The following is a 23,509-nucleotide window of genomic DNA, read 5'->3' on the forward strand; positions in this document are numbered from 1 at the left end:
GCGAATACAATATGATTAAGAAGGATCAATAAAGGCTTCCTGTAGAAGTTGGAATTTTAGTTGAGATTTGAAGGAAGCTAGGAGGCAGGGATTCCAGGTATGGGTGGAGGGTGTGTGGAGGGAAGAAGCCAGTAAAAATGCCTAGAGTTGACAGATGAAGTCTCTTGTCCAAGGAACAGGTAAGGAGGCCAATTGATTGAAGAACACATGGTGGTATTGGGGTGAAAGTATAAGAACCCTGGGAAGTTGGGGTAAGGGCAGATTATGAAGGGCTTTGAAAAGGATTTAATTTTTTATCTTGGAGGCCATAGGGGGCCACTGGAATTTATTGTGCAAGGGGGGGTGACATTCAGATTTGTGCAGGGAGATCACTTTGACAGCTAACTGAAAGAAGAAATGTATTAGGGAGAGACTTATGGCAGGCTGATCAACCAGCAAGAAATCCATAGCCCAGGCCAACAGTGAGGAGGGCCTGGACAAGAATGGTAACAGTGTTAGAAGATAGGGGAGTATATGAAATGCTTTAAAGGGAGAATCAACAGGCCTTGACAAAAGATTAGTTATGGGGGTGGGTGGAGTGAATTGAGATTGATGCCTGCTTGCATTGTCAGCCTTCTGGACTGCCTTGCTAGTAAATGGGAAGTTTGGAATGGTGGAAGAGTCAGAGGCGAAAGGTGAGTTCATTGGACAAGTTGAGTTTTAAGATTTCTATAGGACATCCAGTTTGCAATGTCTAATCGGCAGCTGGAAATACGAAACTTAGGAAGTTAGGGATATTGGATAGATTTTAGAATCATCAGCATAAAGAATGCTGAATCTACAGGAGCTGATATCACCCAAGTGTGGGATACCCGTAGCTAGACCCCTTCTTTTTGCCCAGTTGTTTTCATGTCTACCCAATTCCACTGCTTCCTCCACACTGCTGCTAAAGTAATTCCCTAATCCTGAGCCTTGAGGTCACTTCTACTCAGTAAATTTCAGTGTTTCCCAATTACCTCCTGGTCTGGTGTTTATTAAAGCCTTTCCCAACCTACTTTTTCACTCATTACACATAATGCCCCTTCAGGCATTCTAGATTTTAGCCAAACTGGATCTACTGCTTATCACTGATAGCACTTAGATCTCCCATGCTTGTCATGCTTGTTCCTCTTCCTGGTCTCAAACACAATCTCTCCTTACTTCTATCTTTCAGAATCCCTAGTATCCTTCCTATAGGTCAGGAAATTTTTTGGTTCTGGATCTCCACATACTGCCTGGCACATACATGGAAGGTGCTTAATAAATACATGCTGACTTGGTCAACTTCATCATTACTCTCTGGGCCTGTTTTCTCTTGTGGGCAGAGCTGTAAGAGAGGCTCGATGCTATTATTCCATTGCTTGGCTGTAGTCAGATTAACATTCTCCTGAAGCAGTTAGTTAGGTTTACCTTTTTTTTTTTTTTTTTTTTAACCCTTACCTTTCATTTTAGAATTAATACTGGCAGAAGAGCGGTAAAGGCTAGGCAATAGGGAGTTAAGTGACTTGTTTAGGGTCACCCAGCTAGGAAGTGCCTGAGGCCAGATTTGAACCCAGGACCTCCAGTCTCTAGGCCTGGCTCTCAATCCACTGAGCCACCCAACTGCCCCAACAACTTTACCTTATTAATGTGCCCAATCAAATTAGCAAGAGAAGTCCTGGGTCACTCATTAAGCCTTCATAATTTGGCCTTCTCCTAAATTCATGTTGGGGTTTCCACTAGTTTGATTTCAAGGATACTGGTCTGATTTCAGGTCATTTAAAGTGAATCAGCTCTTTTGGGGGATAAAATACATTAAAATTTTTATTTCATTAGATTTTAAAAAATGAGAACAAAACCAGTAGGATCTAAATTCTTTCTTCTGCCCCCAAGGAGAATTTCTCTCAGGAATCTTTTTCTAGTGACTCTCATGGCCACTGGAGTTCTCATTCTGCCAGGTGTGCTTCAGTCCCGCAAGTCAGGCCTGGAAGCACTGGCTTATAGATACTGTCCCACAAAAACACTCTATTTCACAAAAAGTGCCAACCCACCCAGAGTTCTCCAAGTCCAATGAACATAAAAGTAATTTTTAACCTGGGAGAAAAGAGGGAAGATACAGCAAGACAGACTAGGCTTGCAAATCTCATTTCATACCATGACACAAGTACTTAAATATGTAAAAATGTAAACATAGAAACTGAAGCGGTAAATGATCCATTTATTTATTTATTTATTTATTTATTTATTTATTTATTTATTTATTTTTAAACCCTTAACTTCTGTGCATTGGCTCCTAGGTGGAAGAGCAGTAAGGGTGGGCAATGGAGGTAAAGTGACTTGCCCAAGGTTACACAGCCGGGAAGTGTCTGAGGCCAGTCTCAAACCCAGGACCTCCTGTCTCTAGGCCTGACTCTTAATCCACTGAGCTACCCAGCTGCCCCTGGTAAATGATTTTTAACTTGAAAACAAAAATAATATGATGAGGCCGGAGCCTCCCATTCACATTGCAGAGTATGACTCGCTGTTCTAGTCAAGAATTACATGTTTTCAACTCTCCTACTACCACTCATACTCCAGAAATCAAAGAACAAGAAACTTTATTTCTATTATATATATCCTACAGAAATATTTATATGTGATTTCAATGTCTTTATAAATGCTCCAAATTTTAAGAGTAGCAATTATATATCTGACAATTCAGAGTCCTGTGATCATACACTTATCTCTAATTTTGTTCTGAAATTAAGGCACAAAACAATAGCCTGGTATTCTGCATTTTCCTATCTGGACCCTGACCACACTACTCTTGCCTCTAAGCTCTTGAATTACAGTGACTCATTTCATTCCTTCGTGCCACGAAGGGCTTTGCTTATCCTGAAAAGAAATGAAGAGAGTTATCAAGTTGTTTGCAAAATGGTTTAAGACATCTATCTGAATTCAAATTCATGAAAGTGAAGGAGGCAATTCTTATGAGAAGGTGCAGTTTCAGAGTTTGCTGAAATTTCTTTGAAATCACTTTGCTATTACAACATTGTCTTCCCTCTATGCTCTTTTGAAGCATTTATTTCAAGTTTTTCCATCATGGCTATGTATGTAAATTTTATTTTAGAAGAGAACACTGGTCTCAAAAAGATTGATTTTTTTCATTTTCTCAGTGATTGGGAGAAAGTTAAAACTACCTGTAGTGAGATTTGATAGCAACAGCAGACCTAGGCTTTAAGCCTAGTGCTGCCACCCACTAGCTGGTAATTTGTCGATTCTTCTTTGGGACTTTGAGTTTTCTTATCTGTAAGATGAAGGGTGATTTTCGGATTTAGCTCTAAAATTATATGATGATTATATTAGTAAACTTTGGCATGATGTAGTAGAAAGAGGACTGGGGGTGGGTAGATAGGGTGGAAGGTTAAATATAGGGCTCTGGAGTCAAAAGCCCTGGGTTGGTCTCCTTGTGTGATTTGCTTACTACCTGCATGATCCTGGACAATTCACTTAACCTCCCAAGGCTTCACTTAATCTGAAAAAATGAGGATATTAGATTACACTAATAGTTCTCAAAGAGAACACCAAGAGTGAGTTGTACCACAAAGTATAGGAGATTTAGGCTTGTAATCACAGTTAAAAGATTCCTGACCCTCTTCTCTGCTGCAATTCTTTACAGCAAAGAACACTACACCATGAACAAAAAGTCTGAAAATCAACAGAGTAGATAATCTTTTCCAGCTCCAAATCCTATGATAATCCTTATTTGAACTTTCTGAACACAGAAACAAAAAGTTAAAAAACCCCAAAACGAAATTTATGTGCTAAGGATAAGCAATGCTGAGAAATATAACAATTTCCAAAGACAAAAGAAAAAATTTTAGGAAATGGGCCTGTTCTCCTAATTATGCCTCCACAGAAGCAAGATGGGCCATCTATGAATAAGTATCTACAATCTTTTATTATGGCATAATAACTATTAGAATATTTGAGTCTGGAGCTTTTGTTTACTCATACAAGAATATTAAAGGTAACAATTGTGGCCAAACACAATCTTTATTCAGTGTAGTGAACCTCATTCATAACAATACCAGTTATATAAAAGCCACTAAAAACAGAAACCTGTAGATAAATTCTAAAAATGAGTGTGCTGGGTATATCCATAATCTCTCTAAAATGAGGCCAGCTGGGGATCGTGATAAAATATGTGGTGTTAATCATTCCCAGAGTAGGGTATCTTTTTTAAACTCCAGATTGGAGAGAAGATGAGAATTGTAGAATGAAAACATTTCAGGATCTCTTCATCATAGTAATAATGATGATAATGATGTCCTTAAGCCAGGACCACCCTCTGCTTTAACCCAATGTTGACCAGTCCATACCTGTAGCACAAAAGGATTTAAATCGTGCCAGAAACCCAACTCAAAGCAGAAAAGCACTCCATCCCTCAGTCCTTCTTTTATTCACCTACATGAGCTCCCTGAGGACTAGAGCTAGTCTCTGAAGCTGGTTCAGTGCAGGACATTGTATATTAGGTATTTGATAAATGTTTGCTCAAGTGCTTGTTGATAGGTTTGTGGCAAAAACAGGGTACCAGAGTTTGTAGTAATGCACACCAATGGGGTCCAGAAAGGACAACAAAATTGAGTACCAGCCGCATCCAGTTTCAGCAGTTCTATTGAGGCCAAGAATCACCGAGGGAAACACTGATGAGGAAAATGAAGAAACCCTTCATTACTCCTTTTAAAATCATCAAGAGACAGGTCCCTTAGACTAGAGTTCTAAGCAGGCCAATCAAAATGGGAAATATATTTCTATTAGAACATTCAGGAAGCAGCTAGGTGGCTCAGTGGATAGAGCTGGGCCTGGAATCTGAAGGACCTAGGTTCAAATTTGGCCTTAAGACATTTTCTAGCTGTGTCACTTAACTTGGATTGCCTAGCCCTTGCTGTTCTTTGCCTTATAATTGATACTAAGAAAGAAGGTAAAGGTTTAAAGAGAGAGAGAGAGAGAGAGAGAGAGAGAGAGAGAGAGAGAGAGAGAGAAAGAGAACATTCAACATACAGCTCTAAAAACCCTGATTTGCAGAAGGCCCTGTTACTATGCCTTGATCCATGTCCTCACTCCCACTGTCCTTTCTGGAGCAGTGAAGTAACCCTCTTTACCTTTAGCACAGGCCAGTCATTCATAGTAGACAAAGGAAAAGTCCCAGAAACCCGTTCTGTTCTGGCCAGTTTTCTTTCTCTCTAAGCTTTGGTGGTTGATGTGCTTGACGAATTTTAGAGTTTCTCGATCTCTGTAAACCAATGCCAGTGAATTCTCTTCTGGAGTCACTGTTAGGAGCTAAAACAGGGAAGCAAGACAATAGTTAGAACAGGTAATTTATTTTCCACTTTCTCACTTCCTCCCTCTTACCACATTTCATCAAACATCATTGACTTGGCAAAAAAGTTTCTAAATAGCAATCACTTAGAAGATTTGAAAATCCTTTAGAAGTTTTTTCTCTGCGTTGCAGTGGGAACTGGTATTGCTCTGGGTATAAAAACATGTTTCTGGTGACATACCAAAAGAAGCCACCTGATGAATTTATTTGCATATTGCATGTCCTTTACAAGCCAAATCAAGCAAGGTAGGATATGGATGTTATTTCTTATGTAATCTTCCACTGGACTTAAGCAGCATGCTAAACACGATGGAGGCAACTCAATAAATATTATGTTGTAACATTTCTCCTCCAGACTGACTTTTTTCCTTTAAGAGATCTTACACTATTTAGAAGACCAAATAAGGATGTACTATTTTCCAGACCCCTGTGGAGGGTTGTAAAAGACAGTGGGAGGCAGAACAGAAAGAGTGGTAGGCTTTAGAGGATCTGTATATGAGTTAAAGCTCTGGCATTTACTAGCTTTTTGAGCAACCTAACTTCTCTAAGACACAACTTCTGAATCTGTAAAATGGGGATGATACTTGAACTTACTTACAAGGTTATGGAGAAAGCAATTTGTAAACCTTAAAAGATTACAGAAATGGCAACTATCATTATTTCATTTGTTTTTTTTTTCTTTTTTAAAAAACTCCTTACCTTCTGTCTTAAAATCAATACAAGTACTGGTTCTGAGGCAGAAAAGTGGTAAGGGTTAGGCAACAGGGGTTAAGTTAATAAGGATCAGAAAGCTAGGAAGAAGTAGGGCCAAATATGAATCCAACTCTTGGCCTGGTACTCTATATGCTGAGCCATCTATCAATATTTCTTAAAGTTTCTTCAAGAGCTAAAAAGAAAAAAGCACCAAAGTACTTCACCTCTTCATCTTCACCTTTGGCAATGTAGGAAGTAAAGCCACCATATTCTGTTTTCCATCCTTCAAAGGAAAATAAAACCCCTCAGCAGTCAGAAAACTGTTTTTTGCACAACGAAGTATCAATTACATTATACATTTAATATCTCTTGAACTATTTCCATTAGGTGTATTCTGTGTATATGATAGGAAGGAGGATAATCACCAAAATCATTACTTAAGGTTGAAATAACTATGACTACTACTGTCCTTCCTCCTTTTCCCTGATTCTTGTTGCTGCTGACATCTTGGTTCGTTTCCAACCAAAACAGATCTAATAGTTAAAGGTAGAGAGAGGAAAATGGTAGTTATTAAGCAGGGACAACATGAAAAAATTATGAATTCTAGGGATAAAGGAATTTGTGAGAGATAACAAGGGTGTCCATCTATTTCATATTCCAAGTTACACAATCAAATCTTGTACTAGATGGGAAGATTGACTTCAAAAACTTACTTGAACTCAGATTCTATGATTCAAATAACATCTAAATGTCCCTGACTCAAGAGATTCTCCTACACTGTAGTTAGGGTCATATCTCCCTGGTAAGACTGACAGTCACCCAAAAAAAAAAAAAAAAAGGCACTGTTTTTTCCCCCCTCCTTACCTTTACAGCCACAATAGAAAAGCAGGTCCAAAGCAAATTCAGTATTTTTGGTGTCATGCACTAGAGTATAGTGACCATTCTTCCAATACCTCAGCTCTCCAGTGCACGTGGGGACAGTTGATTCTAAGAAGGAACAGTAGGGAAAAAATTGTTTGGAAGATCAATTAGAATAAGGGAAATGATCCTAGAATAACTTGTTGGATAAGAAAGGGAAGGCAATAGTCATAACAAGCCACTAGGGGGAAAACACTCCCCAAAGATCTGCAAATTGCCTATTGTTAATATAATCCAGTTTTACAAATGGTTTTCAGAAATTACTTGGCTTAAAAAGATTATAGGTAGTCCCTTAAATATCCCAAAGCCCTATTTGTATTTTTATCAATACCTAATAACCCTGATCAAATTCTACCAACTAAATCAGACCAAGAAAATGTAAGTATCTTCTTACAGATCACACAAATTTCCTCTAATACTTAAATTCTCATGAAAACCACCTGTAAAGTACAAAACAATCTTAGAGGTCTCTAAGAAGGTCATCCTGATTTCTTGAATCTTTTACCTCTAATAAAAATGTTTCAAAGACCCACCTTGGGTTTTCTCTTTTTACAGACTCTTCCTGGCTAAATATTTACTCAAAAAACTTTGAATAATTCTGCTATGTAAAGCAATCTCAAATCTCCATATCTGTAGACCTCTTTTTTATACTCCATAGCTACATCAGCATCTCCAGATGCTCTGTGTTGGCAAACCTATGGCACAAGTGCTGGAGGGGGCTGCTCCCATTCCCTTCTCCACCACACCTGAGGGCATTTCTCATATCACCCGCCCTTCTGCCCAGCAGCCCAATGAGAGTGCTTCCTCTCTCCCCTATCTGGGGTAAGGAAGCAGCTCACATGGGCATGAGAATCACAGTTTGGGACCTTGGTTTCTAAAAGGTTCACCATTACTGCTCTAGGACATTTTGGCCAGTTACGTTCCCTTGGTACCGCATGGTCAACATGTCCCAAACTAAGTTCATTATTTTTACTCCTATATTCCTGCTATTCCTGTTGATTTTTATTATTTCTGTCTTTGGTACCACTTTTCATCTGATCTCTCAAGCTTGCAATCTTAGGGCTATCTTTTACTCTTTAATCTTAAAACTTATTCTATTCAACTAGTTGCTAAGTTTTGTTAATTCTACATCAGCATCATCTCTCACATATCTTCTCCTATTCCCAGAGTTACCACCCCAGGTCCTCACTAATACACAACTGGACTATGGCAATGATCTAACAGGTTGTTCTTTCTTCGTTTTCTCCCATTTCCAATCTGTCAATTCTACAGATGCCAGAGTAATCTTTCTACATAATGTAGATATGTTTCTCTTCTGCTCAAAAATCTTCACAGACTCCCCATGGCCTTCTAAGCTCAAACTTTTATACGAGAATTTCAAGGCCTTCACAATTGAATGCCAGATTATCATCACACATAAATATCCTACAGGCATTCTAGTTCATTCAAATGGTCTCAGTTCCCAAATCAGATATAGCCTTTTCCCTACCTCTAGGCTTCTGCTCTTCCTTTAGTTCTTTAAAGTCCAACTTAAATTCCACCTTCTCCATGAAGTATTTCCTGAAGCCCTATCAGCTGCAGCCTTACTCTTTTTACATTGAATCCATCTATCAAGCAATGTTGCACAACAATTACATTTGTGATTTATACTCCACTCCAAATATACCATAAGCTATCATTTTATTTTTGTATTTCATCTAGAATAGTGCTTTTCCCATAGCAAGCATGGAAAAGCTTGCCACTGTTGTTGCTATAAATATATAAATGGAGTACATGACGTCCAGGTGCCTTCCAACTCCAAAATCCTATGAGTTATTATACTTCAAAGAAAGGCTGTTGTCAGTTTTGGAGTGGCTGAGGGTTAAAATCATCTGGGATTTAACTTGTTTTCTTAAACAAATATAGCATGTGGAGTGTTTTTCTGCAGGCTCTGGAAGGCCACCGAATGCAGGCCATTAATGGGAAATCAAAATCTCATTGCTCTATCACTTTTTCACAGTGATATTATCCCTTCATCTACAGTACCATTTTGTTCATCAAATTTCAGAGTACTTGTTAGGAAAGAAAACAAGTATTCAAAATGGGTATATGAGGAAAGAAAGATGATGAAAAATCTAGAATTTCAGTCTGGTTTAGTAGTTGTTGAAAGTTTAGGTTGACCTTGTAGGAGGCTCAGCTAATGATATCAAAAGGAGGGACCTTATAATTCACCAAATATTATGATTAAGAAGAAAATCATAGGGCTTTCTCTATTTCAAGTCAGATTACTTCTCCAGCTACTCAATCTTGTTCATAGGTTTTTTCTCACCATAATTTCTCTCCCTACAACTCTATCCAGATGATTATTTTTTTTTTTTTGGTCTTCCTCTAGGAAAATGTATTTTTGGGCTGGAGCTGTCCCAAGCTTCCAGACCTCTCCATTCTTATAGCTGTATCTCCTTGTAAATGGTGCTCATTTCATTGAGACAGATGGTGTATTCCTTTCTTATATTCTGTACAGTCCCTGGCACCCTGTTATAATGTAAAATAAAGACAGATATTATAGGAGCAGCTTACTATTCTTTGCCTCTTCTTCCTCTGGTTCTAGGGCTGTTTCTATCTTGCTTTGTTGGCTTGTATGGCCACTGGCCTCCTGGTAGTTTTCTCGTTTAGAAGAAATATGGCTAATTTCTTCACTTTCTTCTTCATCATTGCCTGTTTGGTCCTCATTGTCCTCATCTGAAGAGACTAGGAAATGAAGCTTCAGGCCTGTGAAGTTGGACAGCAGCAAGAACAGGGCCTCAGAGCGAAATAACTCCATGCAGTCCCTTAAGATATCTGGAAGCTTCTCTTCCTCAGCTGTTTCATAAAACCTGAAAGGCAACAGCCTTAAGGTATTCATCACAGCTCCAGGCTTAAAAGGACATAGGCTATATAGACTTTATCACAAATTAAGCACATCTCCCCAAACTTCAGCATGTGTAAAAAGCTACAAAGTGAGATAATTTTGCTTCTTGTGATTATTGGTTATCTCTGTTAACGTGATACCAACTGAGTAATGTGTCCGCATGAATAAAACTAGGCTTATGACTAATAGCGGGATCCTACAAGAATAGGAGTTAAGCCAAGTGAAAGTGCTTTGGACAACAGGTGCTACCTTTTGTTGGGGGGACCTCGTTTGCTCCATTCTAGATCTTCTTTCTCCAAAGCCTCACATATTTTTTCATATTTTTCAGACTGAAAAAAAGAGTATTCAAAACAGTTAGTAGAATTCTTCATTATCCAGTCTCACATTTTTTTTTTCGGTAATGTGTAAACATTAGGCTATATAAAAATTTTTTATGTATGATTTTTTTTAATGAAAAATGATGGGTTCAATATCTATAACTTCAGTATTTTGCTCTTGAGTCAATGAGGCCTGGGACCATGTATAAGTAGCATGATCTAATCAAGAGTCTAGATTCTATAGCTTTAGTCAAAGATCTGAATACTCTGATTTTAGATTTGACTCTATCATTTATTTGTGGGGCTTTGAGTAAATCATTTACCTGTTTCAATTCCTTAATTCATGAAAAAAAAAAATTCCCATACTGAATTAATAAAACTGCTCTTAAGGATAAAACTGGCTAAGTTTAGCTACAACCATTATCATTATAATGAAAATCTTGTATGATAAAAGGCTCTATAGGCCGTGCTTACTCAATCAGTAGTTGAGGTAACAAAATCCCAGTTGAATATGAATAATTTGTACTGTGTCTTGGGATTGTTTGGTGATAGTGGTAAAAGTACTCCCTGGACTGAATCAGGAAGCCAATGTGTTTAGTTTCAGGTTTGTCGCCAATAGCTTTATAGTCTTAGGTAAATCACTATCCCTCTAGGGTCCTTTCTAATTTCTAGACTTCTAGGATTTTTATGATGATTAATTATAATATGATTTTATCACCACCACTAACTAACCACTACTGAGCTCCAGAATCCCATAAGAAATGAAAAAACACTGAAAAATACAAAAACCAAAAAGGCAGGAAGAAGGGAGTTTTATGTACAAGAGAATAATAGCAATAATAATAAGTGCTGCCTATTTAATTTAAAGAAAGTGAACTGTACATTTGCAAATGACTAAAGAACCATAACCCCATGGGGAATTAAAACTGTCTTTTACTCATATTTTTATTATTTGATGGAACAATAGAACTGCAGATCAGAAAAGATAATACCCTAAAAGACCTAGTTAGTCCTCTATCCACCTTATTCTTGTAGGCCTCAAAACAATAAGTACCACAACATGCAAAACATTAAATTCCAAGACATATAGAGTCACCTTGAAAAATTCCTTCAACAGAATTTCAGACCGCTCTTCAAATTCCTCTTGAATTTGAGCCTGGGAATCAATGTCCATGTAGATTGGATTAATCCATTCGTACAAAATTTCATTCTGTAAAGAAATTAAAAATAAAATGGATTTATCTACCATGTCCCAACCTTAATTCTTGAGCAAAAAATTAAGAGGCACTGGTAAAGTACATACAAATCACCTATTCACACATCTTCCAATCTGTAAGTGAACACTGCAATACTTTACATGAAAAAACAAATCAACATTCGACTAGCTAGAACTCGACCATTTATTTATCAGTCACTTGGAAGTTTAGGGAAAGAATTGAACCTATCTAGTTGCTAAAATAAAGATAGTTTATTCTTACATCTCGTAAAACGTGAGGGCTACGAGGTAAGAGGGGCTCAAAATAGCTTGAGGACCTTGTCTGAGAAGGGCCATGAAACCAGCCACTTATAGACAGCCGACATTTTCCTTCAGACAGAACTTCAGAAACCTGAAAGAATAAAATGAGGTACAAATGAGCAATAGAGAGAACTACAGTGATTACTTGCCAAAGCAAATGCATTCTTCTTTTCTAAGAGTACAAATATTATATCCCAGAACACATTTTGATGTGAAAACAACTTTATTGAACTTCACTTTGGTAGGAAACAGTTATCCACAAAATTATGCCAGATTATAAAAGAATGTTCATTGATAGTTTGGTCCATTTGTGGATTGCCATTTTTACCTGATGGTAGGACACTGGAGACACTTCAAAGAAAACCAAGGTGTTCCAAGATGGGATAAGAGACTTAACAATCTGTTTTGGCTGGAAATGTTCTACACCAGAAGAAAGCACAAGTGAAATTTACAAACAGCATTAAACATTACTACTACTATTTTCTTGTTTAATTATATATAGAAATTAAAATGATTATGCCCTTCAAACCCTGAAAACTATTTCTTCCTAACTGGCTCTTATGCCTTCAGGCTCCTAAGACACTGAGCATGAGGAAGTCACGTCCTCTCTCTGGGTCAGTTTTCCCTACTCTACAATGAAAGGGTTGAATTAAATAATCTTTTAAGTCCCTTAAAACTCTAAATTCTAGGATTTGAGAATCTTTAAAATGGTAACTGTCTTAAAATGTGGAGAGCTGGCTTTAATGTTGGTATCTTCTTGGCTATTGGCCTTATGGAAAGCACTGGATTTCCACTCACTCAAGGTGACTGTAAATAAAAGGGATTTTTGTTTATTCTGTATCTTTCCATTGAATAATTAATATGATTCAGAAGGTGAGGCTAAATCTACTTTAACTTACTTAATTATCTACCTATCATGTCTTAGGTCAATGATAATTCCTCACATTGGATCTAGTAGCCTGAGATGATAAAGAAATCCTAATCCTAGTGCTTGCACTAACTCTAGAGAAGTCCATATTAATGAAAAAACTTCTCCCCCCTCACAAAGCACAAATTTATTTCCCTTCTTATTCAGTGATTCAATGAATCAATAGTACTTGATTAATGGCCACATACAAAAACATGAAAGCTGAATAAATTTCCTGATTTCTTTTTGAAAAACATAGATGAAAGGCACTGAGAAATGAATGTGAGATTCTTTTTTTTAATCTTACCATCTGTACTGTATAAGTCCAAGGTACCGCCAAGGCTCTTGTCCCAAGGAGGAACAAGATATAAAATGAAAGCAATTCTCCTTCCCTCCAGCTCATCATCATGGCATAACAGGATATCTGCAATGGTAAAACAACTGAGTACCTGGCAATAATTCATTTTTACATTTGTAGCAGTTAATCTACATTGTATTTTAATGCTTATCTACGTGACAGAGGCTCAATCTTTATTCTAGGTAGGTGGTACAATGGGGAGAGTGCTAGACCTGGAGTCAGGAAGATCCATGTTCAAATTTGACTTCAAATACTTAACATATGTGATTGTGGGCAAGTCACTTAACCTGTCTGCCTCAGTTTCAACTGTAAAGTGGGGATAATAATATTGTTCCCCGCCCCCAGGGAAGCTGAGGATAAAAAATGCTTTGCAAACCTTAAAGCGCTATAAAAATGCTAGTTATTCTTATGATTATTTTTGCAAATGTGAATTTTAAAAACAATAAAAATAATACCATGTGTGTTATTTAGAATTTCTGGGGTTCCATTTAGAGGTATTAAACCTCAAGATATGTAGATATATGACAACTTCCTGTGGACATGTGGAGGACTTTGAAACTACATTTCCCATGATCCAACGGGTTTCCTATTTTGGATGACGTCTTCAAGGTAAAGCCTGGCTTTAAATATTGGGAAGTCAGGCTTGACTCTCTCTTTGGTACCTGAGCATGCTCCCTGGGGAACATAGAGAGGATTAAGGAAGGTACGAATGTAATGGTGGAGGCGGGATTTTTGAAATAGCCAGGCGTGTGGTCTGATTTTATTCTATCAACATGGGCCTAAATAAAATATTAGTTTTCCTCATAATATCAGCATTTATCATTTTTAATCGTTATACATGGAATAGTGAAGAGTGCTAGATTTGGATTCAGGAAGACTTGGGTTTAAATTCTAACTCTAAATTTACTAGTTAGCTGTGTGATCATGAAAGTAAGTCCCTTTACATCAATGAACCAGTCTCTTCATCTGTAAGATGTGGATAGTAGAATGCAGCTGTATCACATACTCATTTAACTTTTGCAAATCAAACTATAAATACTTCTGTCCACTATTCTAGTCAGTAAATGTGAGATGTGAATGTCCCTTGACATGGCACCCTACCTTGTGAACACTGTTAAGATACAGCATTCTATTATTATAGCTGGAAATGACAGAAAAGCAGCAGTGATGAGACACTTGGCAATGGACTGGCTGTGCCTTGTCTAACTGTGGCTGGTACCTAGCCTGCTTTGTGTCTCAGTCCAACCAACCTTGTCCCTAGAGGCAATCCTTATCCCAAAGTTATGGATCTAGTTTGCCAACTTCCCTTTACTTACTAAACTTTATGGGGCAGTTAAAGATAAAGTGAATGAGATTTATTAAGAGGAATAGATAAGAGAGAGAGAGGGGGAGAGAGGGAAGAAAGAAATGGAAATAGAAGAGGCAGGAGGAAAATATTTTATCCATATGATTTTTGTTCTACATGTTGACCTTAAAATCCACCCCATATGTGGTATATACACCATTAATAGTATCTATAGTACCTACCCTATAAGGTTATAGTGAGTATGTGTTTTGTAAACTTTAAAATGCTACATAATTTATGATTATGATAAGAAATAAAAATTATTTTCAAAAAAGAAGTAATTACAAACATAAAATATATATATATATGATTTCTGGAAATGAGGTTCCTATGTGTCCTATCCTTGCAGAGCATTATAAGGTTCACTTTGAAACTTCAGATTCTTTCTGCTTGTCATCCATCCCATCCTGGAGGAGAGCAATAAAACAATGCTGTAGGAAAGAGACTTGATCATTCTCTTGTGTTTTATAGAGCAACAGGGAACAAATGAAACCTATCTTAGTGCCTGGGGTTAGAATTTCTCTGTGATAAAATAATACTTACCCCTAAGTAAACTCATTAGTAAAATCCATTAAGAATTTAAACTTAAATTTTTCTTACCTGTATACTCATACTTAGCACAGGAGATATCAATAGTTGATTCCAAGTCAATCAAAATGATGTCAGAAAGCCATCTCCGGAAATCTTCAAACAGAACTCTCCTAAAAGGCAAAGGTATTAAGCCATCATGTTGTAACATATGTCTTTTGTACTTCTGATCTAAGCCATAGCTGTTACTGCTATGTAGGGAAACAAACCTGATAAATTACCAAGTTCCTAGAATTTAAGGGGGGGTTGGGGACATGGCAGCTTTTTCTTTCTTTAGATACTCTTAGCTATAGAGTAGTAGACCAAAATAATTAAACGTTTTTGAACAACCCAATCCAAAAGGTCATATGATACAAAGACACTTAGAGCAGTGATGGGCAAACTATAGCCTGCAGGCCAAATGCAGCCCCCTGAAATGTTCTATCCAGCTGTGTGATATTATTTGTAATCTGACAAATACAATAACTAGGATACAATATAATGAAACCTTGAAAGAGTTGCCTTAGAAACAGACTGACAGATGACCATTTCCTTTCCTTTGGCCCTCCCTTTAAAGTTTGCCCATTACTGCTCTAAGTAATGCTAATATTTCTAAAAGAAAGGTGCAAAACAAATATGAAGTATTATAAACTAGAAAAACTAGTATTCTGTCACTGTGTAGTAGGGACACTTCATATTTACCTTAAAGCAGAGATATGAAGTTCGTCTCTATTCTTCAGATCATCCGACTTTAGATAATGGAGAAAAAAAAAATCCCATAGACATTAGATATGTGGACAAATAATTTTTAGAACTTTGGTGATATAATTGAAAAAGAGAAAATAATGCATTGTCTGAGCTCAAGTCCCTGTCTCCTCTGGACTCTGCACATAAAATCAATACTACCTAGTTTATCAAACCATTCTGCTTTTGTAATAACATCAAAATTATAAATTCTCTGAAGTTAAGGATTGTGCCTTATATTTCCCTTATATCCTTAATAGTGCTGGGACACAACGAAGATATCTGAAAAGGCAGCTATAGTAAATGGTGAGAACATGGGGTCTCAAAGTCAGATAGACCCAACTTTAAGTCCTGCCCTTAATATTTATTATTTTGTAGCCATAGGCAAGTGATTTAGCTTGTATGAGTCTCAGTTCATCATCTACAAAATGGAGAAAACAGTAGCAACTGCCTTTAGGATTGTTGTGAAGATAAAATGAGATGATAACTGTAAAGTGCTTAACACAGCATTTGGCACATAGTAAGTGTTATTATCACTGATTTTAAACATTTTTTCATATGAGTGTTCATAATTTGCATCTCTTCTTTCATCAGATATTTAATGCAACACTTTTTTTTCTACATAACAGATTGTATTCTTACTCTAGTTGTATTGATTTTGTTTGTGCAAACACTTAAATTTTTAAATAAATAAAATTATTCTTTTTGCATTTTGTGATGCTCTGTCCCTTGTTTTGTTATGAATTCTCCCCTAATGATTATCTGTAAAAGATACATTCTTCTATCATTGCTTTAATTTTTAAAGTATGTAACCTTTTATAACTTAGGGTTAGCCATCTAAAGCTTATTGTGACTAAGGTAGGAATCCAATCTAATCTAAGGCTATTTTTATTTTTTGGGAGGCCAAACTGCTTTCCAGTTTCCCAGGAATTCTTGTTGAATAAGGAAGTTCCAACTCCATTTGTATGCATTATTAAGTTTAGAAAACACTGCTACAGCCTACAGCAACAATGGCAAACCTTTTAGAGACTGAGTGCCAGGCCCTGCCCAGCCCCGTGCCAAGCATGCCACCCCCACCCCCATCCCACACAGGGAAGTGCTCCCATTGGGCTGCTGGGAAGATGAAGTGAGGAATGTCCTCATCAGAGTGTGGAGAGGATGAGTGGCCCAAGTGCTCTGCTCTGTAGCCTGTGAGGTGCCCACCTTATTCCCTGTGTGTTTCCATTGGCTGCTTGGCAGAGGGGTGGGGGATGGGGAAAATGTCCTCAGGCATGGTGGAGGGGGGAGGGGAGCAACTCCACTGGAGTCCCTCAGCCTTTCTAGTAAGGAACTCTGGGGGGGAGAGGGAGGGTAGTCAGTGCAGACAAAGAGCACTCTGCTTGCATAGGTTTGTCATCACTGGTCTACAGGTCTATGGACTTCAGGAATCCTTTTTTTTTTTTTTTTAAACCCTTACCTTAGTCTTGGAGTCAATGCTGTGTATTGGCTCCAAGGCAGAAGAGTGGTAAGGGTAGGCAATGGGGGGGGGGGTGTGTGTGTGTGTGTGTCAAGTGACTTGCCCAGGATTTCACAGCTGGGAAGCATCTGAGGTCAAATTTGAACCCAGGACCTCCTGTCTCTAGGCCTGCCAGTAATTCTTTACTTTTGTTCAGTATCTTGTATTCACATCAGTACTGAGAAGGTCTTGGTATGTTAACTTTTGCATAGTTTATGCATTTTTATAGTTATTCCAAATTACCCTATTGTTTTCATCAGAAATAGTGACTATTTGCCAGTTCTTGGGTTTCTAAATAAACCATTGTATCATCAACAAAAAGGTATAATTTTATCTTGTCTTTGTCAATGTTAAAACCTTTAATGTTATATCCAGCATTTCTAGTAATAGTTGGGAGAAGGGGAATATCTTCCAGATACTCCTGTACTTACTGTAAAAGCTTAATATATTTCTCTATTGCAAGTAATATTAGTTCTTTAGATTTGGGATACTTTCCATCATATTTTAAAAGAGTCCTTCCATGCCTAAACTTTTTAGGTATGCTATGTTCTGTTAACATTTTGCATTTGTTTACATAAATCATGATTTTTTCAGGGTGTAATTTCTGACTAATTAGTCTAGTTGTTTTCTTAATGTTAAACCATCCTTGCATAACCTGATAAAATCCAGTTTGGTAATACTGAATAATTTGAGGGCCGATTGTATTATGTAATTAAAATATTTAAATCTGAATTCATTAAAGAAATTGGTCTAAAACTCTCTTTCTCCACTTATCCACCCCCCCCACCCTTTTTATAAGACCATATTAATCTCATCAAAGAACTAAGGTAGAGTGCCTTTAATTATTTCACCTCCCTCGCCCTCAACAGGATTAACTGTTCTTTACATGTTTGCTAGAATTCACTTTTTGATACATTTTACTAGTTTTTTTTAGTAGTCCAACTATGGTTTGCTCAATTTCTTAGACTTGGTTAAGATCTCATTCTTGTTAATTAATTTAACAAAATGTGAGCTATCTATAGGCCTGCCAGGACCTTTTCCTGGGCTACAGTCACCATCTCTGGTTATCCACACTTCTTCAGTGGCCTGGCTGCCTTCCCTACCCCCTCTTCCAATGCCAGCACAAATCTACCCAATAATGAACCCCTGTGGACAATGTTAACCTACCTGGACCCATTCCTCAAAGATGAACATACTTCCCATCTGATCCCAATGATTCTGAATGCTGTTTGCAATTGTTCAAACCTCATCCTCTTATCTTCCATTGATTACTCTTTTTCTATCTTTCTCAACCCAACCTCCAATTATTAAATTACCCATCCCTTGTACTGTGTGGTAGGGAATGTCTGCTTTACAAATGGTGATGGGTGGTGGTGGTAGGGGGGCGCAGATAACAATAGCTAGCATTTATATAGTAACTACTAAGTGCCAGGCATTGTGTTAAGCACTTTACAATTATTACTTAATTTAATACAACCCAGTGAGGTAGGTATGATTCCCATTTTATGGTTGAGGAGACAGGAAAACAGAAAATGGTGAATTGCTAAGAGTCACACTACTCAATGTCTGAACTTGGATTTGAATTTGGATCTTCTTGACTTCAGGCCCAGTTTTTTTTTACTGGGTCATCTTGCTATCTAGACTTTATCTTAAATGTTTTCCTTTCTCCCTCCCTCCATCTTTTTGTACTCATTGAGACTTAGCTCCTACCAAAAGGCATAGTTTTTGTGCCTGCAAGGGTTACACTTTTACTAATTTACCTAACTCAATGATTGCAGTAGGGGAGTTGGATTACTCCCCAGTGCCACTTCTAGTTTCTCCCTATACCACTATAAGCTCTCCTCCTTTGAGATTCATCTAATATATGAGACACCTAATCCAGATTCTGGCTGCTGTTAGCAGAGTTCTAGGGCACTTTCCTCAGTGAGTTCAGGAACTGTCTTAAAGTCTTTTTCTCATCTTAGAGGACCTCAACATAAATGACACTCTCACTCTAATCTCCCAATTAGCCAACTTACTTATTTCACATGACTTCTCCACCCCACTATAGCTGCACACAGGGAGAGTCTTACTCTTTAGCTTGTCACTACCCACAAGTGTTTCACATTCCTGCTCATGAACTGAAATTCCCTCACTGAAACATAATCTGTTGTCATTCCCTACCTGTCTTCTTCTGTCTCACAACTTCAAACCCTCACTTCAATTTCCAATCCCTCCACCCCTCAGTTCTTTACCTTGCCATCACCCCTGAACTGGCTACATTCTTCCATTCTCTTCCATTCCCTGACTTGACCCTGTAGTAAACTAGCTCTATTCTGCATTGCCCTCTTCTCCCAAGTCTTCTGCCTCTTTATTTTAAAGAATAAAGGTGGGCCATAGCTATACTGCTGCTTCTTTTTGTATAGTCTGAAGGCAGTACAAAAACAGGTAGCAGCTATGCATTTGGCTGTTGGGCTGTAATTTGCAGACTCTTTATTTATTTATTTATTTATTCATTTACTTACTTACTTACTTACTTATTTATTTATCTTGACCTTTTAAACCCCAGCCTGGATTACTCTCCCCAGTCTTTGTTCCAATTCACATGCTGATTGAAGCTGGAGAAAATCACCAAACCCTGCAGACTGGGTCTATCACAAGTTTATGCTTTATAATCTTAACTGGGTCCTCACTAAAGCAAGGCAATCTTTCCTAATTGATTTCCTTTTCCTCTAACCACAGCAGTGTTTCCAAACCTTCCCAGTCTTCCTCAAACCTCCTATGACTTTGCTTCCTCCTTACTGACTTTGGAGCTTTGCTTAGAAGCTTAAACATGATTCTTGTTCATTCCTTCAAAAACCTCGCTTAATCCCTTCATCCCTGGTAGCTATCATCCCTCTATCTCTCCTCCCTTTTGTGGCCAAATTCTTTGAGAAGGCTACCTACAAGTGGAGATGCCCCTACTGCCTTTTCTTCTCATAGTTTGAGCAATGTATCATTCATTTGCCAATTCCCTATTCATAAAGTGTTTATTTGAAAAGGAATTTACAGTGATGCTGTCAGAATAGTAATAACATTTATATGTAGCAGTTTAGGTTTTAAAAGCACTTTACAAAAATGATCTTATTTTGTCCTCATTGAAATCCTAGGGGGTGGGCATTATTATTATTATCTCTATTTATCAAATATGGAAACAAGGCAGACAGAGGTAATAATTTATCTGTGGGCAAATAGCTAGTGTCTAAGAGAGGATTTGAACTCAAGACTTCTTGACACCAGGTCCAGTGCTCCAGCCTCTGTGCCACAGAGCTGCTTACATGTATATGAACATATACACATAGAACTTATATATAAGGATATTATATATAAAAAAAAATCGGCCATCCATCACAGTTCATTTATATCAATTGAACCTTAAAACAACTCTATGAGAGGTTACTACAAGTATTGTTATCACAAATTTATAAATGAAGAAACAAGTTTAAGGAGCTTAAGGAATTCACTCAATTCGGATGCTACAAAGTACCAAAGCTAAGATTCAAACTTATGTCAATCAGGTCTAAGTTTTTCTATCTACTGTGCTGCTTCAAGAGGATATATCATAATTAGACAAGTAAGAAGAAAGAAGTATAATTGGAAGGCCTCCTTAATGGAGGTTGCTGTTATCCTCTGTCAACCTGAAATGCTAGAGATCTGCCCTGGAACACCAGAAGTCCATTGCACAGGAATCTGCCCTAGGAGGGATGGGGAGAAAGCTCTTCTCTGCTTCCACTTTTACTTTTTTATAGGAGGCTGAATATGGAGAATTTAAAGACTTGCATACACACGCACATGCATGCACACACACAGAGTTAGCAAATATTACTTATAGTCATCTTAAAATGCATGACCTGAAGATTGGTAGGGAGTGTTACCCTACCATATTTCTTTGCTACAATCCTACTCAAAGCAGTACTAAGCAGATAAATGAAAATAATGCATCTGTGGTTACCTTCTAACAGGGATTGGTTGAACTTCATATTAAAGGCCCTAGATTTTCTGAATTTAAGTGGCACAAATGGTTTGTAAATACACACCTGTTTGAATTTGTACAAGTCATTGCATTTCTCATGGAAATCCAAATCCAAAAGTTCCTTCTGAAGTCCTTCCAAGAAAGTCTGGCACTGGATGAAGTTTGGGATCACACAATGTTGGAAAGGATCTGGGTCCATAACTATGGCTTCTTTCATAAAAGAAAAAACACTGTTAACATTTAGGCAGTGAGGGAGGTTTGAATGGGATTTAAAAGGAAGTGATGGATAGAAAATAAAACTTCATGGTCTAAAATTCAGGGGAAAAATTGGTGGTCTTTCAATTTCTATCTATTCCTACCCCATATTCTATATTATAGTTCACACCTCACTTATTCCATGAAGCTTTACTCAGTTTAAATCATCCTTGGGTAACTAGGATAGTGTCAGGCCTGGAGTTAGGAAGACCTGAGACCAAATCCTGCCTCAGATATTTACTAGCTGTGTGATCTTGGGCAAGCCACTTAATCATGTTTGCCTCAGTTTCCTCATGTAAAATGGGATGGAGAAGCAAATGGCAAACTGCTTTAATATCTTTGCCAAGAAAATCCCAAATGAGGTCATGAAGAGTTGGACACGAATGAAACAACTAAATAATAACAAAATTACATAGTTTATGCAATGTTCTCTCAACTCTTTTTAAAAAGTACCTCCCTCCACCCCAAATAAATGCAAACCTAAACTCTTATTGTACAGTTATTTATCCAGCCCAATCTCTAAGTGTCATACCAGATTCCTTTCTCTAAGCTCCCAGAACCAGGGTTCTGTCAAGGCTGATCACAATATTTCTTTCTATATATACTCTCCTTTTCTTCTCTACCCTTGTGCAGAAGGCCTCATGCCTAGACTATTACAATAGCCTGCTGGTTGGCCTCCCTGACTCCTTTCTCCTCACTCCAACCCATCCTCCACCCAATTGTCAAAATAATATTTCTAAAGGGCAGCTTTGATCATATCACTCCCTCATACTTTACTAAAATCCAGTGGTTTCCTATTATCTCCAGGATGAAAAGTAAAATCTGTTTGATATTTAAAGCCTGCTCCTATCTTCTAGTCTTTTTACCTTTAACCCCTTTTTACATTTTTGATCCACTGATACTGCCCTCCTTGTAATTCTTAGCTGTAACATTCCATCTCCCTAGTCTATACATTGGAATTCTCTCCCTTTTTATCTTTTTGACCTTCCTTCCTTCAAGTTTCACCTCAAATCCTATCTTCTTTCTGTAAGTCCTCTTTCCCTCTGAGACTATCTCCCACTAATTTATCTTGTACTGTGCAAAGTTATTTGCATGTTCTTTACCCTTCGATTTGAGCTCCTTGATGGCACAGACTGTTTTTGGTTGTGATTGTTTTGCCTTTCTTTGAATTCCCAAAGCTTAGCACAGAACCTGGCACATGTTAAGATGCTTAATGCATGCTTGCTGGCTTGACATAACCAGACTACTCGAGTTTGTACTTTCATGCGTACAGCAAATATTTATTAAGCACCTATTATATAGGAAGCACTTCACAGTTTTTTGAAATTTTCTTCTTTCCAATCAGACTGTAAGCTCCTTGAGGACAGGCACTTAAATTTCTAATGCATAACACCCATGGGCCTTTGCAACATCTCGCACGAGTTAAAAACTCTAGCTCCTCTCTTTAAATCCTATTACTGGGTTCTTTTCAGGCCGACAGGGATAGCAGATTAGCTCTCCTGGCACAGAATTCGAGAACTGGAAGGTGAATAGTAGGCAAAAGAGTCAATCACCTGAGTGGGTTTGTATAAGTTATTATTAGCAATAGCCAGGCCAATCATGGTCGGCTTCGTGGAGGAAACAGTATTTTCAATTCATCGACTGGAGATAAAAATATGCCCTCAAGTAAAAGTACATTGCACTAATAAAACGGACTCTCCTAGGTAAACCTTCCAGTCTCCAGAGGCCCGGGCCCCGCCCATTCGGGACCCACCCTCCCTATGGCCCCCTGCCCCCAAACCCAATACACAAGCAAGACCAACAGCTCCTCGGGACCGATCGCCCATACCATGACTGAACCTCGTCCTCCGGCTCCAGGCCTCAGCCACCTGCTTTTTCACCGTCTCCTCACGTAGAGTAGCCGAGAACTCTCCTGTCAACTCGCGCTTCCCCTTCTTCTTTCCCTCTGAGACAGGTCCCTGATCCGCGCGCCGTTTCCCGCTCATACCTTCGGATCCCCTCGCCTCCCAGACACTGTGGCCACTATAAGTCGCGCGCCATGCGGCAAATGCGTCGTTCCCACTGATACTACAACTCCTAGAATTCCATACAGCCCACGAGACACCCAATGGGAAAATGAAAAATGGGAGGAGGCGGAGCCTAATTTGTCCTTGCCAA

At 38.1% G+C, this 23,509-nt stretch overlaps 1 protein-coding gene across 1 annotated transcript; it reads right to left on the reverse strand.

Moving 5' to 3' along the window:
• Window positions 1-4,018: 4,018 nt before the first annotated feature.
• OGFOD1 (2-oxoglutarate and iron dependent oxygenase domain containing 1) lies at window positions 4,019-23,395 on the reverse strand. Its single transcript, XM_044661407.1, has 14 exons — window positions 23,181-23,395; window positions 21,162-21,307; window positions 15,570-15,616; window positions 14,901-15,001; window positions 12,905-13,021; window positions 12,019-12,110; window positions 11,653-11,781; window positions 11,271-11,384; window positions 10,107-10,186; window positions 9,527-9,822; window positions 6,917-7,039; window positions 6,277-6,335; window positions 5,142-5,319; window positions 4,019-4,682 (listed from the first exon to the last, which is right to left on the reverse strand). Exons 1-13 carry the CDS (start codon window positions 23,335-23,337, stop codon window positions 5,158-5,160), a joined length of 1,623 nt encoding a protein of 540 aa, XP_044517342.1. The 5' UTR covers window positions 23,338-23,395; the 3' UTR covers window positions 4,019-4,682; window positions 5,142-5,157.
• Between the last annotated feature and the right edge of the window lie 114 nt (window positions 23,396-23,509).

This window comes from Gracilinanus agilis, chromosome 2 (assembly GCF_016433145.1).
Source record: "Gracilinanus agilis isolate LMUSP501 chromosome 2, AgileGrace, whole genome shotgun sequence".
Classification (NCBI taxonomy): Eukaryota; Metazoa; Chordata; class Mammalia; order Didelphimorphia; family Didelphidae; genus Gracilinanus; species Gracilinanus agilis.